Source organism: Rhinoderma darwinii, chromosome 10 (genome assembly GCF_050947455.1).
Source record: "Rhinoderma darwinii isolate aRhiDar2 chromosome 10, aRhiDar2.hap1, whole genome shotgun sequence".
In the NCBI taxonomy this organism is placed as follows: domain Eukaryota; kingdom Metazoa; phylum Chordata; class Amphibia; order Anura; family Rhinodermatidae; genus Rhinoderma; species Rhinoderma darwinii.
In genome coordinates this window covers 69,851,022-69,873,186 of record NC_134696.1, presented here as the reverse complement: position 1 = coordinate 69,873,186, position 22,165 = coordinate 69,851,022, and the positions used below count along the sequence as shown (strand labels likewise).

Genomic DNA, 22,165 nt, shown 5'->3' with positions numbered 1-22,165 from the left:
ACTAACATTTTATGACCTAACAAATAATAATAAAAATCAGATAAGCAACTTGCTCACCCTCCTCCCCCGATGACACTAGCTAACGATACAAGCAACCAAATGTTGCCGTCCTTTACACACGACACAACGTTTTTATCTACCCCTGTATATCGCTCCAAAATCACTCTCTGACGTGACACCCCGTCTTTTATTACGCATATACTTTTATTTGTTTATTTATTTGTTTGTATTAAAACTCATACTGTCACTGTAATAGATCGTTCCATTTGAACTTTGACCCGCCCGAGTTTTTCGCGTTTTTTTACCTAAATTGATCAGTCTGAACTAGCCCTAACCAGATGGCCTTATTCCTGTATATAAGCATGTCTCTTTTTTTCTGTATCCCTATGCCTGACGAAAACGCCAGTTCGGCGTTGAAACGCGTTGCAAATTTAGCAATAAAACAGTTTATAAAAACTGGTCTTCTGGATCTGTACCTTGTCCACACCACGCAGCAGCGCCAACATAGATCCCAATTGTTTTTACCTGCACTTCTCATGCATATATCTCAGCACTCCCAGGGTGCGTTTTTTTTTTTGTATATTTTTGCTATGCATAGGCACTATAGAAACAAAGTAGCATTTTTTAAGACTTTTTACAAAGTTACTTAATTTTTTATGTTAAATAGATTGAAACATTAAAAAAATGGTTGCAAAGACAAACATACACTTGTATTGAGAAAAATAATGTGCTTGGATATTCTAGTAATATATATATATATTGCAGTCAGAGACAGTTCGATTCAAACTTCCTGTTCTTTATTGTGGTGGCAGAAAACAGAAATACATTCAGGCGACAAAACAAAGTAAACTCTGCTCGGCTGAGCGCTAACTAAACCCATTTTGCCTCACTATACGAGTAGCATATTACTAACCACCCGAAACAATACCACGCACAACATGCAAACGGCCAGCAGACCTCAGTATTAGGCCCCATTCACATGAGCGTGAATCATGTCCGTGTGCTGTGCGTTGAAACAATGGGGTCATTCACATTCGTGTGCGGTGCGTGATTAACGCATCAAACCTTTTGAAAATAATAATAAAAAAAAAAAGATGTGCTTTGAGAGTGCGTGAATAACGCATGCCACTCAAAAGAAGCACAGTGATGCATAAGGCAATGCACACAGACAATAGTCACGCGCGTGAATCTGATACGCTCATGTGAATGAGGCCTCGGGACAGGTTTTGTCTTTTTTCCACATCGCCTCACCAAATGCATAGAGGGCACATCTTATATATCTCTATGATGAGCTAAACTACAACACCTAAGCTGCAGAGAAAAACCCGTACTGGACAGGAAGGGAATGATAGGCCCCACTACCAACCTGCTTATAATTCCATAAAAATCCAGGCCCGAACTTACCAACGTCCTTAGCAAACTACTCCTTGCTAAAGATATTCAGCTTTCCTGGATTCCTTCTATGTCATGCAGCTTTCCCTGGATGAGACAGATACTTCCTGGAGCCTAGTACACATTTGTCGCACAATATATACATACCGATCAGCCATAACATTAAAACCTGCTGCCTAATATTGTGGTCCCCTTGTGCCACCAACACAGTTCTGACTCATCGAGGCATGGACTCCACATGACCTCTAAGACTGGGTTCCCACAACCTATTTTCAGACATAATGGAGGCGTTTTACGCCTCAAATTACGTCTCAAAAAACAGCTCCAATACGTCGGCAAACATCTGCCCATTACTTTCAATGTGCTTTTCAATGTACTGTGCCGACGACCAGTCATTTTACGTGTCGCTGTCAAAAGACAGCGCGTAAAATTACTTCCTCGTCAAAAGAAGTGCAGGACACTTCTTGGGATGTAATTGGAGCCGTTTTCCATTGACTTCAATTAAGAACAGCTCCAAATTACGGCTGTAAAAGACGCCCCACAAAACGCGTTTACGCCTCAAAAAACGCCTGAAAAAACGAAAGCTGAACGCCTACAAACATCTGCCCATTGAAATCAATGGGAAAAACAGCATTTAGTTCATACAGGGCGTATTTTTTAAGAAACGGAGCGTAAAAAGACGCTCCGTAAAAAGAAGTAGGGTATGTGCACACGATAGCTGCCTTTTACGTCTGAAATTACAGACTGTTTTCAGGAGAAAAAAGCTCCGTCGTTTCAGACGTAATTGCTACGCCTCGCATTATGTGAGGCGTCTTTGACGACCGTAAAGTTGAGCTGTTCCTCATTGAATTCAATGAAAAACGGCTCAAATTACGTCCAAAGAAGTGTCCTGCACTTCTTTGACGAGGCAGTCATTTTACGCGTCGTCGTTTGACAGCTGTCAAACGACGACGCGTAAATTACAGGTCGTCGGCACAGTACGTCGGCAAACCCATTCAAATGAATGGGCAGATGTTTGCCGACGTATTGGAGCCGTATTTTCAGGCGTAAATCGAGGCATAAGGCTGGGTTCACACGACCTATTTTCAGACGTAAACGAGGCGTATTATGCCTCGTTTTACGTCTGAAAATAGGGCTGCAATACGTCGGCAAACATCTGCCCATTCATTTGAATGGGTTTGCCAACGTACTGTGCAGACGACCTGTAATTTACGCGTCGTCGTTTGACAGCTGTCAAACGACGACGCGTAAATGGACTGCCTCGGCAAAGAAGTGCAGGACACTTCTTTGCCACGTAATTTGAGCTGTTCTTCATTTAACTCAATGAAGCACAGCTCAAGATTTACGAGCGTCTCAGACGCCTCGCAAAATACGAGGAGGAGCATTTACGTGTGAAACGAGGCAGCTGTTTTCTCTTGAAAACAGTCTGTCTTTTCACACGTAAATGACAGCTAGCGTGTGAACATACCCTAATACGCCTCGTTTACGCCTGAAAATAGGTCGTGTGAACCCAGCCGTAGCATGTCAGTTCTTGAGTCGTTTTTTTTAGCTGATTTTACATTGAACACTATGAAAAACGCCTCAAAAAACGCCTCAAAAGAAGCCTGAAAAGAAGCCTCAAAAGAAGCTCCAAATTTCATTTTCAGCTTCAAAAACGCCTGAAAATCAGAGGCTGTTTTCTCTGAAATCAGCTCGTATTTTCAGACGTTCTTTGTTAAGGGTATGTGCACACACACTAATTACGTCCGTAATTGACGGACGTATTTCGGCCGCAAGTCCCGGACCGAACACAGTGCAGGGAGCTGGGCTCCTAGCATCATACTTATGTACGATGCTAGGAGTCCCTGCCTCGCTGCAGGACAACTGCCCCGTACTGTAAACATGATTATACTACGGGACACTTGTCCTGCAGCAAGGCAGGGACTCCTAGCGTCGTACATAACTATGATGCTAGGAGCCCGGCTCCCTGCAGTGTGTCCGGACCGGGACTTGCGGCCGAAATACGTCCGTCAAATACGGACGTAATTAGTGTGTGTGCACATACCCTAAGCATGTGAACATACCCTAACTGGTACACCATTATAGCTGTAGGGACCCGCAGCATGTGACTAGACACATCATTCCATCCTTTAGGGTATGTGCACACACACTAATTACGTCCGTAATTGACGGACGTATTTCGGCCGCAAGTCCCGGACCGAACACAGTGCAGGGAGCCGGGCTCCTAGCATCATAGTTATGTACGATGCTAGGAGTCCCTACCTCGCTGCAGGACAACTGTCCCGTACTGTAATCATGTTTTCAGTACGTGACAGTGGTCCTGCAGCGAGGCAGGGACTCCTAGCATCGTACATAAGTATGATGCTAGGACCCCGGCTCCCTGCACTGTGTTCGGTCCGGGACTTGCGGCCGAAATACGTCCGTCAATTACGGACGTAATTGGTGTGTGTGCACATACCCTAATTGTAACACACTGCATCCAGGAAACTAACGCAGACGCAGTGTGTGTTAAGCGAGGAAGCAAAGTAATGTGTCTGGTCACATGCCCCTCCATCATTGGCCATATAATGGACCGGAGAAGTGGGTGGCAGGAGGTTACAACTGCAATAACAAGGGGGCTTGGCCTAAAAACCCAAAATAACTTCGCTGAACTGCATATAAAGACAAATTAGTACGTTTACTAAAATAATGTTTAGAATGCACCCGATTATTTTTCTTCAGTGGCCAATCCATTTAATATTTTACATTTTTTTAATTGCAAACATTTTAATTTGTCACGATAGGAGGATCTCATTTAGATGAGTCCCCATACTAAACTATACCTGTACAACAGGATACTTACCTCTCTCTCTTGGGCCTAGGTCTACAAAATGTGTAGGAACCCACTTCATTCTATACTAATTAAAAACAGCCTTGGACAGGTGGGAGGAGCGCATGACCAAGATGGAGGCAGTCACCACACCCAAACAGTATAATGCAAAAGACAGAGTTGGTCAGCACCTTCTTAAAAAATAAAAACCTACCCATTTATTTCACTTAGTTAGGAGGTGCTGACCAACTTTGTCTCTCACCTTGAACACTTTATCATGTTCCTCAAACCAATCGTAAAGAGAGTTTACAGTGTGGCAGTACACATTATCCTGCTGTCAGAGGCCACTGCCATTAGGGAATATTATTACCATAAAGAGGTGTACTTGGTCTGCAACAATGTTTAGGTAGGGGGTATGTGTCAGAGTAACATCCACATAAATTCCAGGACCCAAGATCTCTCAGCAAAAGCATCACACTCAGTGGTGTAACTACTGCTGTAGCAGCCATAGCAGCTACTACAGAATCCCTGTTATGAGGGGGGCCCATGCTGCCTGTGACACAGGGCCCCCTGCGCCCATGCCCAGTGGTGCTACTTGCAGCCGTTGTGGCTGTTACAGCGGTAGCAACACAACTACAGGGGCCTCGATGCCCGGCCTCTAACATTTATGGGTCAGGTGGCATGGTTCCCCTCATGCCCGGTGGCGTCGCTATCCCCAGAAGGGGCCCCGGTGCTAGCGACAGCCACATTCACTTGTATCTGTGTACTCTGGACGTAGATACAAATTAATATTATAGGCAGCTGCTGCATCTCTGAGGGCGCGGCGGCCCCACTGAAACCAGCCGCCGCCAGCCCCTCTTTCACTAATTGTACCTGCGTCTATAGCACGCAGATACAAATACATGCATTAGCACTGAATGGCCGGGCATGTTCTGTGCCTGACCATTCAGCGCCTTACAATGATGCTGATTGTCAGGGAAAAATTGCTTGCCCCGTCAAGTAAATCAGCACCTTTCAATGACACTAGCGTTGTTGAAAGGCACTGATTGACCGGGCAAGTCATTCTACCCTGCTAATCAGCGCCTTTTAACTACGCTAGTGGCGCGATGACATCGTAAAGTTTTTTTTCTTCTAATAAAACTGTGAGTGGTATTATCTGCAGGGGGGTCTATATGTTGGGATGTGGAGTACTATATACAGGGGGAGCTATATCTGTGGGGGGGTTTAGGACACTGTCTACAGGGGTGAGCTATATGTGGAACCCTATATACAGGGGTGGGTTACCTGTGGGTAACTATCTACAGGGGTACAATATGTAGGGCACTGTCTACTGGGGTGTGCTATATGTGGAGCATTATCTATAGAAGGAACTATATGTAGGGCAGCACGGTGGCTCAGTGGTTAGCACTATTGCCTTGCAGCTCTGGAGTCCATATATGGGGCACTATCTACAGGGGGCTGTATGTGGGGCACTATCTACAGGGGCTTCTATGTAGGGCACCATCTACAGAGGCTCTATGGGGGTAACTATCTACAGGGGGGCTATGGGGGCACTATCTACAGGGGGCAGTGTGTTTGTGTGTGTGTGGGGAACACAGTGTACATTACAATCACAATAAGGGACACAGTGTATGGTGCTATTATAATTAGAGGTGCAGCGTATGGCGCTATTATATTTAGGCGTGTTGAGAATTTTATCTTCGTTTATAGGTGCAGAAATGTTTTAAAAGTGAAAAGCTGAAGACATCTGAGTGGAAAATTGCAGAAATAGGCTATGGCCAGGAGAAGTCATAATAGAGGTCTGGACCGGATGGAGAAGAAAAATAACTAGTATCTGTGACGTCACTGGTGAGTCACTTAATGTAAATGTTTATTCCGCCTCTAATCAGTAATGTAGTCGCTGTATGATCTGCAGCGAGATGATGGGTGGTTTGATTATGATATGATTTTTTTTGTGAAACAGAACCTCCCAGCATATCCTTACTATTCTTCGGGTCATGCTGGGAGCTATAGTTTTACACCGTACAAACCTATAAAGCAGGGGTTGAACTAAATTGAGATGTATATAGCTGTATATTGAGCTTTGTTCTGGTGCTATATATATATATATATATATATATACTGAGCTTAATTCTGGAGCTGTATATTTGTACTGAGCCTGGTTATGGTGAAGTATATATGTACGGAGCTTGGTTCTGGTGTTGTATATATGTACTGAGATTGGTTCTGATGTTGTATATATGTACTGAGCTTTGTTCTGGGGCTGTATATATGTACTGAGTGTAACGTCTATGGCCACGGCCCGTCGTTCTGACTTACCCTCAGACGACTGTGGCCATGGACATGTTAGTTCTCGGCGGCATCTCCCACCAGAGAGACGCCGGCACTCACTTCCTGCTTCAGAGACTGTTTCCCGCAGGGCGTGCGCGCTCGCGCGTGCATGGCCTTAAAGGGCCAGTGCGTGCACAATTGCAGCTAATCTGCAATCAGTCCGGAATGCTGCTAGACTCTAAAAAGGACTCTGCCCTCTCGATCTTTGCCTGAGAGTTGTTGTATACCTAAAATTTGTCTTGCAAATGGTCTCCCAGTGTTTTTCAGTTCCCAGTGTTACCCGTTCCTGCTGCCTGTACCCTTTATCCTGTGCTACCGTGCCTCTGTGCCGTCTAGAGTTGAAGTCGATCTGTGTCTTCCATTGCATCTGCTGTGTTACACCCACCGGGTGTCTGTCTGCTGCCGGAGCCTTATCTTAAGCCTGAATCACCGCTACTGTCTATATTGCCACCGGTACCCTTTCTGGACTATAGACATTGTATTGTACCTGGTTGGCCAGCTGCCTATCCGCTTCGCGGTACAGCCCAGTGGGTCTATACCCCGCACCATGACACTGAGCTTTGTCTTGGTGCTGTATTTATGTACTGAGTTTGGTTATGGTGCTGTATATATGTACTGAGCTTTGTTCTGGTGCTGTATATATGTATGAGCTAGGTTCTGGTGCTGTATATATGAACTGAGTGTGACACCCATGGCCGAGGAGCATCGGGATTACTCACCCCAGGAGGCCGCAGCCATGGATTAGTGAGCGCTGGCCCGCATCTCCTCCTCAGGAGAAGCCAGCGCTCACTTCCGCTTCACTCTGCTGTGTTCATACCTGAATTGTATGTCACATTAGCCCATGATCACCCTGGACCATAAGAAGGGCCCTGCCCCTTCCTTCATTGCCCGAGTGTTGTTGTATTTACCCGTGTTAGTCTTTGCAAATGGTCCCTTTAGTGTTTTCCAGTTCCCAGTTTTCCTGCACCTGCTACCTGTATCCTGTATCCCAAGCTACCTTGTTCCTGTACCATTGAGCATTGGAGTCATGTGGTACGATATATTACGCCTTCTGTGTTACACCGCACCTGGTGTCTGCCTGCTGCCAAGGTCCCATCTGAGCCTACCATCGCTACTGTCTGAAATTACCAAAGGTACCCATATTCGAACTTTAGACATTGACTTGGTATCCTGTTGGCCAGCTGCTATCTCGCTACGGCGGTACAGCCCAGTGGGTCCACACACCCACCATGACACTGAGCTTTGTTCTGGTGCTGTATATATGTACTGAGCTTCATTCTGGTGATGTATATATGTACGGAGCTTGGTTCTGGGGCTGCATGTATGTACTGTGCTTTGTTCTGGTATTGTATATATGTATTAAGCTTTCTTTCTGGTACTGTATATATGTCAGAGCTTGGTTCTAGTGCTGTATTTATGTACTGAGCTTGGTTCTGGAGCTTTATATATGTATTAAGCTTTGTTCTGGTGCTGTATATATGTACTGAGCTTGGCTCTCGTGCCGTATATATGTATGAGCTTGGTTCTGATGCTGTAATTAAATAGTATATGTAACGTTGGGAACGTGGACCCACTGGGTCGTACTGCCTTAACGGTATGGAAGATGGCCAACAGGACACAGGTCACAGTCTATAGTTCATATAGGTTTACCTGTGGTAGCTCAGACAGTAGCAAGACAGGCTCGGCTGGGACTAGGCAGCAGGCAGGCACCAGGCGTGGTGTAGAAGGACAGGCGTGGTACTCAGCGCAGCATGACTCCAACTCAATACGGCACTTGGACCAGGATAGCACGGGATACAGGTGATAGGTAGTAGGAACGGGAAACACTGGGAACTGGAAAACACTTAGAATACCATTTGCAAAGACAGACTAGGGTAACAACAATAAAGCTCAGGCAATGCAGGGAGGGGCAGAATCCTTCTTATAGTCCAGGGTGAACTGGGAGCAATCAGCTCAATCTCACACATGTGTGCACTCTGGCTCCTTAAGGCTGGACTGAGCTAGCGAGCGCACCCTAGTGGTGGCTGCGGAAGAGGATGGCCGCATGTGCCAACATTTCTGGAGAGAAGGGCGTCAACAGGATAGGAGGAGTTCGTGGTCAGCGACCACGGATGTTACAGTATATATTTATAATAACAAAATTGCAGGGCAGATAGAATTGTTTTCAATTCATTGTATATTTAATGGGAACCTGTCTGGTAGTTTTAACTCATTGAACCGCCACCATGCGGTAATACATTACCTGACAATATTTCCAAACATTCCCCTGTATGTTTTTTTCAGATGCAGCAAAATCTATAAAATCAACTTTTAAAACGGCACACGCTATATGCTAATTATTCATTAAAGGGTCATGGGGCGGTGCCGCTATCCTGAAGAGTCACATAGTCCTGCCTCCAAACCCGCCTTTCCATGTTTGATTGACATCCACCTGGCTGATACAACTTTCTCGGATGTGCCATTGCCTTGTACTACTTGGGCAAGCACCATACAGCGAGGTGTACTCTGCCTGGATTCATCGCTGCACTGCTTATGCCAGGGGTGTACAAGGCAACGGCGCATCCGCAAGAGTTTGAGGAGGCTGGTAGTGATATAGAACAGCGAGAGGGATGTCAATCACAATCTGGGGGGCGCCATTTAAATTTTCACCTCAGTCAGCAGAAAAGCTAGAATCGGCCCAGAGGCTGCATGCCACTTTAAGCCTGCATCCTATAAGGCGCTGGGAAGACTCCCTGCGCCGGCTGGACTGATGATGTCTGGTCTGCATATGTGTCCTGACCAGAGCCTGTGCAGCGCTTCATCCGTCGAGGGAACGGGGCAAGGTAAGTACAATATATTTTTTTTTATGTCGGCGGGCTGTGTGGCACTATATTCAAGGGGGGAGCAGGGTGGCACTATATACAGGTGGGTCAGGGTGGCACTATATGCAAGGGGGGATAAAGGTGGCACTATATACATGGGGGGAGCAAGGTGGCACTGTATACAAGGGAAGAGCAGGGGGCACTATATACAAGGGGGAGCAGGGTGGCACTATATACAAGGGGAAGCAGGGTGGCACTATATACAAGGGGAGAGCAGGGTGGCACTATATACAAGGGAGCTGTGTGGCCCTATATACAAGAGGGGTTGTGTGGCACTATGTACAAGGGGGGGAGCAGGGTGGCACTGTATACAGGTGGGGCAGGGTGGCACTATATGCAAGGGGGAGAAGGGTGGCACTATATACAAGGGGGAGTAGGGGGCATTATATACAAGGTGTAGCAGGGTGGCACTATATACAAGGGGAAGCATGGTGGAACTATATACATGGGGGGAGCAGGGTGGCACTATATACAAGGGGGAGCAGGGTGGCACTATATACAAGGTGGGAACAGGGTGGAACTATATACAAGGGGGCTGTGTGGCCCTATATACAAGGGGGGCTGTGTGGCACTATACAGGCCGGCTGTGTGGAACTATGCACAAGGGGGAGCTGTGTAGCACTATTTACAAGAGTGATGGCTGTGGTGCTATCTACAGGGGGCTGTGTGTGGCACAATCTACAGGAGTCTGTGTGTGGCACTATCTACTAATGGGGGCTGTGTGGCACTATCTACTAATGGGGGCTGTGTGACACTATCTACTAATGGGGGCTGTGTGGCACTATATACAGGGGGAGCTGTTTGCCAATATCTACAGGGGGGCTGCATGGCACTCTCTACAAGTGGGAGGTGGAGGGTGCAATCTACAAGTGGGGTGTGACATTGTCTAAAGGGGGGGTGTATAGCACTGTCTACAGGGGGGCTGTATAGCACTGTCTACAGGGGGCTATATATGGGACAATCTACAGGGGGCACTATCTATAAGGGTGGCTGCGTGTAGCATGTAGGGGGGGCAGTCTTTCCTAGTTACGCCCCTGATCACACTGCCTCCACCAGCTTGTCTACTTCCCATAGTGCAGCCTGGTACTATCTCTTTCCAGGTAAGCACACTCACTCATTCATCCACATGATGTTAAAAATAATGTGCTTCAGCAGACCAGGTCATCTTCTTCCATTGCTTCATGATTCAGTTCTGATTCTCATGTGCCCATTGTAGGTGCTTTCGGCTATGCAGATCAAAACACAGCAAGCTGCGATGCACTGAAGTTCTGACATCTTTCTATCATAGCCAGCAGTAACCTTTTCAGCACTTTGTGCTACAGTAGCTCTTGTGTGGGATCAGACCAGACAGGCTAATCTTCATTCCTCATGATCATCAATGAGCCTTGGGTGCCTATGACCCTGTTGCCAAATGTCCTTCCTTGTACCACTCTTGGTAAGTGCTAGCCTCTACATACCGGGATGATTTGACCCAATTATCTTTCACAATTTAGCCCTTGTCAAAGTTGCTCAGATCCTTACACTTGCCCATTTTTTCCGCATCCAACAAATCAACTAACAATAACTGACTGATCACTTGCTGCCTAATACATCCCACTTCTTGACAGGTGCCATTGTTTCAAGACAACCAATAAGTTATTCACTTTACCTGTCAGCAGTGGTTTTAATGTTATTGCTAATAGCTGTGTGTGTTCGTGCTTGTGTGTGTGTGTGTGTGTGTGTGTGTGTGTGTGTGTGTGTGTGTATATGTGTATATATATATATATATATATATATATATATATATATATATATATATATATATATATATATATGTATATATATATGAAAAAATATAATGCAAGTGTTTTTGGCTCTTCTTGTCATATTATTTATTTGTAGAATGATATTTGTAAAAATAAAATGGCTCCAATTTTTTTCACTTAGGTCATATGTCAGAGTGGAAATTCCTGTACATTTTCAGGCACTTGATGTAGTTCGCTGTAACAGTAAGTATTCTAATACGGCTCTACAGGGAGTTTAACCTCTTTTTGGAACTATTAAGGCCAGGTTCCCAAGGGTCGGATAGGCTGCGTAAAACTACACTGTGTATCCATACAACCACATTGTGTTTTTTAAGTTCATACTTACCGTAGTCATGGCGACGCATCCATCAATTGTTCGTTCAGTCCAGCCTTCTGGGATGACCCTGCAGTGATTGGCTGCAGTAGTTACGTGGGATGAAAAGTCATTACAGGAGGCTGGCCTAAAAGAAGAACTGAAGAAAGTGTCGTTATGACAACACCCGGGTGATAAGTATAGACTTATTCATTTTAAACCAAAATAGTATTTTTTTTCTGAGTTGGGATTTTTGCGCCAAAATTGAAGCGTTTTCTCTGCAAAAGTCACAACACTTGGCAATTTCTTACAGGTTTCACACTCCCATTGAATTCAATAGGGAAAACTAACAGAAAAGCAATGAAAACGCGGATTTAAGATACCGCCAATTTATGAAAGTTTTCGCTTTTAGCGAGTCTTTCATTTACAAAATAATGAATAATTAACATTTATTTATCAATTATTTATGGAGAACCATCTTATAGATAGTTCGCTATAGCTGGTACTATTGTATGATGAAATCATAGCTGGTACTATTGTATGATGAAAACTATAGCTGGCATTATAGGCACTTTGTCTAGTGCTATTTAATGGGCACCATGTTTTGTATTATTAAATGCTCACTTTGGCTAGTATTGTGATATGGATACCGCTATTTCTGTACAGCACTGTTAAAAAGTTTTTTAAAGAGAATGTAATAATTGTATTCTGACGTTGTTCAGATTTCTAATAAACTCATGCTTGTTTTCATTCAGAGGCTGAAAATATGTACAGACCTAGTTTTGCTCAAAACTGTAAGATATATGCAGTGATATTCAGCCTAGTCTATCCTCTGAGAGTTTACCACAATATATGTGATGTTATAATCGCTGCCTGGACCGCTAAGGGTATGTTCACGCGCACCGTTTTCAGATGTAATTCGGGCTCCATTACGCCTACAAACATCTGCCCATTGCTTTCAATGGGTCTTACGATGTACTGTTCCCACAAGGTGTTATTTTACACGTCACTGTCAAAATACTGTAAAAAGACGCCCGCGAAAAAGAAGTGCATGTCACTTCTTGGGACGTTTTTGGAGCCGTTCTTCATTGACTCTATGGAAAACAGCACCAAAAACGGCCGTTAGAAACGCCGCGAAAATCATGAGTGGCTACAAAAAAACGTCTAAAAAGCAGGAGCTGTTTTCGTCTGAAAACAGCTCCGTATTTTTAGATGTTTTTGGTCACTACGTGTGAACATACCCTTACAATTAACTTTCGGAAACTGGGGGGCATTGCAAAAGGGAGATTAGGTCAGTGCTCTGTGCAGGCAAGACAAATTGTTCCACTGCACCCTTGGCAGAGAATTGAATAGGAAAATGATCTTCCCCTAAATACTGGCACAACATCTAAAGCATTTTTATCCTCGTTTTGGTTCATTTTCCACTTCTTCTTGTGATAACCCTGAGGTGGAAGTTGAATCAAATAACCTCTTCATGGTTTCTGCTCAGGTTCAATCGAAACCTGAAGAACTCCCAAGTTATTCAAAAGAAACCTGCTGACAAAAGACGTACAGTGCGTCCTGTGTTTAGTGTGGGTCAAAAGCTGTGGCTTTATAGTAATAATCTGCGACTGAAACTATCGTGTCGTATGTTTGCTCCTATGTACCGTCTCATAAGTTTATTGGTCCATATGAAATTGTTGAAGTTATTGACCCTGTGTCTTTTTGCCTGGCTCTTCCTCCATCTTTTACAATTCATGATGTTCTTCACAAATCTCTCCTTAAAAAACTTGTACCACCATATAATCCACTCAGGAAATCTCCTCCTCCTATTCAGGTAGAAGGAGATATGGAATTTGAGGTTCAAAGGATTATAGATTACAGAAGGGTCAGGGTTACTCTCCAGTATTTGGTGCACTGGAAGGGGTGTGGGCTAAAAGAACGAACATGGGTTCCTGCCTATTCAGTCCATGCTAATTAAAGTCTTAGTTAGTTAAAGTCTTTCATTTGAAGTTTCCTTTGAAACATAGGCCGAGGTTGAAGGGTCCGGTAGCCCCTTGTAGAAAAGGGGGTACTGTTAGGAAATGTCCGTCACATTAAGATTGTCATGATTACTAGCCTAGTTTCTGGGTGGCTAAGGTTTGAGTTTCAGAAACAATCTTATTTCTCTTTGTAGCGTCCATGGTCACAGACCGCCGTTCCTACTCACCCTTCAGCAGCCGCGGCCATGGATCTGTGAGTGCTGGCAGGCATCTCCTTCCTAGGAGACGCCAGCACTCACTTCCACTCCGCTCTGGACTATTTAAGGGGCCCTGCCCCTTCACTCCCTGCATGAGCGTTGTTAGTAATTTGCAAGTTAGTCTTTGCAAATGGTCCCTCAGTGTTATCCTGTCCATTTTTACTGTGCCCTGCTACCTGTATCTTGTATCCCGTGCCATGCATTGTTCCTGAGCCCATCTAGTATTGGAGTCGTGTCCTGCTGTACCTACTGCCATCGGCCATGTCTGGCACAACCTGCTGCACCTACTGTGATCCGTCACTGCTGGCGCAACCTGCCACATCCAGCCCCATCCGTGCTAAAGCCTCTGCCACTGTCTGGACTATTCAGGTACCCTTGTGCTGGACTTTGTATTGATTGGGTGCTCTGTTGATTGGCCAGCTGCCTCCCCGTTAAGGCGGTGTGGCCTAGTGGGCCACATACCCACAGACTGTGACACTCTGTCTTCTTCCTATCAGATTCTAGGGTGGTGTACTCAAGTCTGGTCAGTTCTTTCATTGTTGCTTGTGAATTTCTTTGTGTATGCAATATCTGATCAAGCTCCGGTCTACTCACTGTATCACCTGACTATTTGGGTTATTGGAACTGGACCTCGGCTTTGTCTTTAAGTTAACCCATTAGCTCACTGATTTGAACATTCTGGTTTTGACCTCTGCAACTCCTGGTATTATTCTGCTTTCTGATTTGGACTTACAGTCTCTCCTGCTTGTGTACTCTGTTTACCCTCTGTCTGATTTCTATTCTTGTTTTGCCTGCATTGCACCTCCTGTCCAACACTGTATACTGTTAATGCAACCTAGGTTCTATGCAGTCAAATCCAACCTGCCTTGCGGTGGGCTCTGGTGAAGACCATACAGTAGCCTTAGACTCTGCTGATCAGAGTAGTGACGGACTTGAGGTAGCGGATTACCTGCAAATGTATCCAGAAAGTCTGCAGCTGCCTTTGGGGAATCGCTTACAGAGTAATCCAATAACCTGCACTCTGGGAAATTGCTCAACTAGTGATTCCTTTACACCTAGGCAGCATGGGCCACCAGTAGTGACCAGTAATAAAGTCACGAGTTTTGCGGACATCAGAGTGCCCAGCCAGTTTGGAATTATGTCCCCAGCGGATAATTCCTTTCCTGTAAGCTGGACGAATGAATATATTTCCAGGAGGTATGGCCTTGATCTGTAGAGGGTTGACAGCAATTATCCTGGAAGAGCAATTATGTGTTGAGGACTTTCTTTAGAGTCGGCAGTCTTGAACGACTGGGACAGGGCATCAGCCTTAATATTTTTGTCTGTAGGACGGAAGTGAAGAAGAAATTAAAATCTTGTGAAGAACAGCGACCATCTGGCTTGACAGGGATTTAGTTGCTGTGTTATTTTTGTGATCTGTGAAGATGTTGATGGGATGAGCAGCCCCCTCCAGCAGGTGTCTCCACTCTTCCAAGGCTAACTTGACAGTGTGTAATTCTCGGTCCCCAATGGAGTAGATGCACTCAGCAGGAGAGAAGAGTTTGGAGAAGAATCCACACAATACTACTTTCCCCTTGGAATTCCTCTGAAACAAGAGTGTTCCAGTACCGAAGCAAGAGGCATCAACCTCCAAAGAAAACTGTTGAGTCACATCAGGATGATAAAGAACACAGGCAGAAGTGAAGGCACTCTTTTTTTTTTTTTTTTTTTTTAGCTGTTTATATTTAGGATCTCCAAAATAAGTCATCTTTTCAACATAACAAGAGGGAAGTAAGGGGAGAGGGAAGGTAAGTTTACAAAGATTGAGAATTGACACATATAAACAGCTCCAGCACATTTTGTAGAACACATCAATACAATGAAGTAAATTGTGGAATAATTTTAGATAAGTCATTGTATTATAACCTCATTATATACAGAGCAACTCAATGGTACAATCAAATGTCATCAACAGTAAGAGGAAAGAGGGCGTGGAATGATAAGTCTCTCATCTCTAAGTCTGAGGTAGATTGGGAGTGATTGCAATAAATGTAGTAGTTGAGGAAAAGCTACCGATTTTAGAAGATTAGCTCTACCAGAAAATGGGAGAGTAGAGGATTGCCAAGTGCATATAATTTGCTTGAATTGAGCAATGTAGCTGGTTATGTTGACTGTATACATTTTATGTGGATTTTTCGTGATAAGTGTTCCCAAGTAGGTGATGTGTTCCCGTGTCCATTTTAAATGTAGTCCAGTAGCCCTGGAGGGAGGGGAAGGGCCTCTGAGGAGTAGAGATTCTGATTTATCTAGATTAATGGTTAAGCCCGATTGTGGTCCATAAGTGTCGATGAGTGAGAGGAGTGGTTGAAGTGTTTGTCTTGGGTTAGAGAGAAACAACAGTACGTCATCGGCGAAAGCCGAAATACGTATATGTCTCGGGAACCAATGTGGATGCTCTGGATATTAGTATTGTCAGGAGTGGGATCTGGCTGGTTTGCCCTGGTTCTTCTGAACTGGTTGTTAATATTACAGCCGGTTTACTGAACCAGGGTGAAGCGGGAAACCGAAACCGGTTCCCTACACTCAATTGTATTCGCGTCCTTAGAACGCGAATAAAATTGACTAGAGTTGACTAGCGCTGCCCTGGTGAGGCAGATGATGCCTCGCCTTTCGGCGCTTTAGTGATGATGAAGTCGGCGCGATGACGTCATCACGCCGCTGCGTCGGTCCGCATCGCTGGAGGATGGCGCGGCAATGAGACAGGTAAGCATATGTTTGTTTTTTTTCTTTTTACTGTGGGCAGTGTTGGGGCCTTAACTATAGGGGACAATAACTACAGGGGAGGACTATATAGGGGGCAATAACTACAGGGGAGCAATATATAGTGGACAATAACTACGGGGAGTAGTATATAGTGGACAATAACTACGGGGAGAACTATATAGGGGACAATAACTACAGGGGAGGACTATATAGGGGACAATAACTACAGGGGAGCACTATATAGGGGACAATAACTGTGGGGAGTACTATATAGGGGACAATAACTACAGGGGAGGACTATATAGGGGACAATAACTACAGGGGAGAACTATATAGGAGGCACTATCTACAGGGGAGGACTATATAGGGCGAACTAACTACAGGGGACTATATATTGTCCCTTATATACAGGGAACACTTCAGGGGCACTATCTTCAGAAAAAAACACCACAGGGGGCTCTATGGGGAGAAGAATCTACAGAGGACACTATGGGGAGGACAGAGGACACTATGGAGAGAACTATAGGGGTTTTTACACTGGACGACTATCGTGCAGACCAGCGTTCATAGAACGCTCGTTGACGTTAATTGCCCTGTATAAAAAGGTCAGCAAACGCTCGATCATCTGCAGGTCGTTTTAAAAAAGTAAAATATTATCGTTGTCGGCAGCAGATCTTGGAGTGTAAACAGGGAGACGCGCTGCCGACTTGATAATATTGTATGGGGAAGAGTGATCGGAGTAACAACTGCTCTTCCCCATCCATAACTCAGTACATATATACAACCCCAGAACCAAGCTCAGTACATATATACAGCATCAGAACTAAACTCAGTACATATACTGTATACAGCACCAGAACTAAGCTCAATACATATATACAACACCAGAACAAAACTCAGTACATAAATACAACACCAGAACCAAGCTCAGTACATATATATAACACCAGAACCAAGCTCAGTACAGATATATAAAACCAGAACCAAGCTCAGTACATATATACAACACCAGAACCAAACTCAGTACATATATACAACACCAGAACCAAGCTCAGTACATATATATAACACCAGAACCAAGCTCAGTACATATATACAACACCAGAACCAAGCTTGGTTCTGGTGTTGTATATACACTACCGTTCAAAAGTTTAGGGTCACTTCGAAATTTCCTTATTTTTGAAAGACAAGCACAGTTTTTTTCAATGAAGATAACATTAAATTAATCAGAAATACACTCTATACATTGTTAATGTGCTAAATGACTATTCTAGCTGCAAACGTCTGGTTTTTAATGCAATATCTACATAGGTGTATAGAGGCCCATTTCCAGCAACCATCACTCCAGTGTTCTAATGGTACATTGTGTTTGCTAACTGTGTTAGAAGGCTAATGGATGATTAGAAAACACTTGAAAACCCTTGTGCAATTATGTTAGCACCGCTGTAAACAGTTTTGCTGTTTAGAGGAGCTATAAAACTGACCTTCCTTTGAGCTAGTTGAGAATCTGGAGCATTTCATTTGTGGGTTCAATTAAACTCTCAAAATGGCTAGAAAAAGAGAGCTTTCATGTGAAAGTCGACAATCTATTCTTGTTCTTAGAAATGAAGGCTATTCCATGCGAGAAATTGCCAAGAAACTGAAGATTTCCTACAACGGTGTGTACTACTCCCTTCAGAGGACAGCACAAGCAGGCTCTAACCAGAGTAGAAAGAGAAGTGGGAGGCCCCGCTACACAACTGAGCAACATTAGAGTCTCTAGTTTGAGAAATAGACGCCTCACAGGTCCTCAACTGGCAGCTTCATTAAATAGTACCCGCAAAACGCCAGTTTCAACGTCTACAGTGAAGAGGCGACTCCGGGATGCTGGCCTTCAGGGCAGAGTGGCAAAGAAAAAGCCATATCTGAGACTGGCTAATAAAAGGAAAAGATTAATATGGGCAAAAGCACACAGACATTGGACAGAGGAAGATTGGAAAAAAGTGTTATGGACAGACGAATCGAAGTTTGAGGTGTTTGGATCACACAGAAGAACATTTGTGAGACGCAGAACAACTGAAAGATGCTGGAAGAGTGCCTGACGCCATCTGTCAAGCATGGTGGAGGTAATGTGATGGTCTGGGGTTGCTTTGGTGCTGGTAAAGTGGGAGATTTGTACAAGGTAAAAGGGATTTTGAATAAGGAAGGCTATCACTCCATTTTGCAACGCCATGCCATACCCTGTGGACAGCGCTTGATTGGAGCCAATTTCATCCTACAACAGGACAATGACCCAAAGCACACCTCCAAATTATGCAAGAACTATTTAGGGAAGAAGCAGGCAGCTGGTATTCTATCTGTAATGGAGTGGCCAGCACAGTCACCAGACCTCAACCCCATAGAACTGTTGTGGGAGCAGCTTGACCGTATGGTACGCAAGAAGTGCTCATCAAGCCAATCCAACTTGTGGGAGGGCCTTCTGGAAGCATGGGGTGAAATTTCTCCCGATTACCTAAGCAAATTAACAGCTAGAATGCCAAAGGTCTGCAATGCTGTAATTGCTGCAAATGGAGCATTCTTTGACGAAAGCAAAGTTTGAAGGAGAAAATTATTAAAAATCATTATTTCTAACCTTGTCAATGTCTTGACTATATTTTCTAGTCATTTTGCAACTCATTTGATAAATATAAGTGTGAGTTTTCATGGAAAACACAAAATTGTCTGGGTGACCTCAAACTTTTGAACGGTAGTGTATGTACTGAGCTTTGTTCTGGTTTTGTATATATGTACTGGGCTTTGTTCTGGTGCTGTATATATGTACTGAGCTTTGTTGTGTTGCTGTATATATGTACTGAGCTTTGTTCTGGTTCTGTATATATGTACTGAGCTTGATTCTGGTTTTGCAGTGGTGTAGTTATAGGGGTCGCAGTTGCGACCAGGCCCCTAAGCCTGGGGGGCGAACGAGGCCCCCCAGTGTCATACAGCAACATACATTTTCTGTGCCGTGGTGCCAGCACTTCCTGGTTACGGTCACATGGTACACTTAGTGCACCATGTGACCGTGACGTCACGTGAGGAGCATTCCAGCCAGCGTGGAAGAGCCGGTTCGAAAGACTCCAGGTGAGCTGCAGAGTCTGTACTGCACTGTAATGTAATGTATTGTGTTGTCTTGTAATGTATTGTGTTGTATTGTGCGGTCTCTGTTTGTGGTGGAGAGGGGGGAGGAGTTAAATTACAGCCCCCCCTCCTCTCTCCACCACAAACTGCACAATACAACACAATACATTACAAACTGTGGGTTGCGTCCCCCTGGGGGGGTCGTGTGAAAACCTCCGGGGGGTCACGAGTCACTCACTGAGGTCCCAGTTCCATTCAATGCTGGAGCAAGGCACTGACGGCTGACTCCTTGATCCAGCATTCTCTGCCCTGAGCGGCTCAACGCAGGCAGGCTGGATGTACCGAGTCACTCATAGCACACACCGGAGGTGGCGAAGGATCCTCCACCCGGCATAGGAACGGGAATAGGTAAGTAATTATGTTATTTTTCTATTATGCACATTTGGGGGCATTATACTGTATGGGGGCTGATATGGTGGGGGGCACTATACTGAATGGGGGGCTGATATGGCAGGGGGTATTATACTGTATGGGGGGCTGATATTTCATGGGGGCTATAATGAGGTGGGGGGCATTGTACTGCATAGGGGCTGATATGTGGAATTATACTGTATGTGGGCTGATATGGGGGCATTATACTGTATGGGGAGCTCATATGTGGAGCATTATACTGTATGGGGAGCTGATATTGGAGGCATTATACTGTATAGGGAGCTGATATGGTGGGCATTATACTGTATGGGGAGCTCATATGGGGGGCATTATACTGTATGGGGGGCATTACACTGTATGGGGAGCTGATATGCCGGGCATTATACTGTATGGGGAGCATACATGGGGGCATTATACTGTATGGGGGCTGATATGGGGGGGCATTATACTGTATGTGGAGCTGATATGGAGGGGCATTATACCATATGGGGAGCTTATATGGGGGCATTATACTGTATGTGGAGCAGATATTGGGGCATTATACTGTATGGGGGCTGATATGTGGGGCATGATACTTTATTTGGAGCTCATATATAGGGCATTATACTGTACGGGGAGCTGATATTGGAGGCATTATACTGTATGGGGAGCTCATATGGGTGGGCATTTTACTGTATGGGGAGCTGATATTGGGGGTATTATATTGTAAGGGGAGCTGACATGGGGGCATTATACTGTATGGCGGCTGATATGGGGGGCATTATACTGTATGGGGAGCTGATATGGAGGGGCATTATACTGTTTGGGGAGCTGATATGGGGGGCATTATATTTTATGGGCCATTATACTGTATGGGGAGCTGATACGGAGGGCATAATACTGTATGGGGAGCGGATATGGAGGGGCATTATACTGTATGGGGAGATGATATGGAGGGAATTATACTGTATGGGGAGCTCATATGGGGGCATTACACTGTATGGGAAGCTGATATGGGGACATTATACTGTATGGGGGCTGATATGTGGGAATTATGCTGTATGGGGAGCTCATATGGGAGGCATTATACTCTATGAAGAGCTCATATGGGGGGCATTATACTGTATGGGAAGCTTATATGGGGGCATTATACTGTATGGGAAGCTCATATGGGGCATTATACTGCATGGTGAGCTGATATGTGGGGGCATTATATTGTATGGGGAGCTGATATGGGGGGCATTATACTGTGGGGGCTGATATAGGGGCATTATACTGTATGGGGCAGTTATGGTGGCATTATACTGTGTGGAGGCAGCTATGGGAGCATTATACTGTGTGCAGGCATTATACTATGGGGGCTGTTGGGCAAGGCGGCTGGGGATAGGCGCGAGCAAAGGTCTGGTGATGGTGGTGTTGGGGAGGGGTCGGGGGGCCCAAGCTGAATTCTTGCACCTGGGCCCATGAGCCTTTATCTGCACCCCTGTGGTGTTGTATATATGTACTGAGCTTTGTTGTGGTGCTGTATATACTGAGCTTAGTTCTGGTGCTGTATTTATATGCTGAGCTTGGTTCTGGTGCACTTTATATGTACTGAGCTTGGTTTTTGGACTGTATATATGTACTGAGATTGGTACTGGTGCAGTACATAGGTACGGAACTTGGTTCTGGTGCTGTATTTATGTACTGAGCTTGGTTCTGGAGTTGTAATTATGTACTGAGATTTCTTCTGGTGCTGTATATATGTACTAAGCTTGGTTCTGGTGCTGTTTATATGTATATGAGCTTGGTTCTGGTGTTGTATATATGTATGATCTTGGTTCTGGTGTAGTGTATATGTATGAGCTTGATTCTGGTGTTGTATATTTGTATGAGCTTTGTTCTGGTGCTGTATATATGTACTGAGCTTTGTTCTGGTGATGTATTTATGCACTGAGCTTGAATCTGGAGCTGTATATATATATATATAGTGAACTTGGTTCTGGTGCTGTACATATATCTTGAGCCTGGTTCTAGTGCTGTATATATGTATGAGCTTGGTTCTGGTGTTGTATTTATGTACTTGCCGTGGTTCTGGTGCTGTATATATGTATAAGCTTGGTTCTGGTGTATTTATGTACTTGGCTTTGTTCTGGTGCTGTATAAGTGCTGAGCTTTGTTCTGGTGCTGTATATATGTACTGAGATTGGTTCTGGCAATGTATATATG

General features: G+C 44.7%; 1 protein-coding gene across 1 annotated transcript in view; it reads left to right on the top strand.

Annotated features, from left to right (window-relative positions):
• Positions 1–22,165, top strand: part of LOC142662112 (NXPE family member 1-like) — a 181,266-nt gene that overhangs the window by 64,014 nt on the left and 95,087 nt on the right. The window contains exon 3 of the mRNA XM_075840055.1: positions 11,320–11,381. Within this exon, the coding sequence (XP_075696170.1) occupies positions 11,320–11,381 (62 nt within the window). The remainder of the gene's footprint in view (positions 1–11,319; positions 11,382–22,165) is intronic.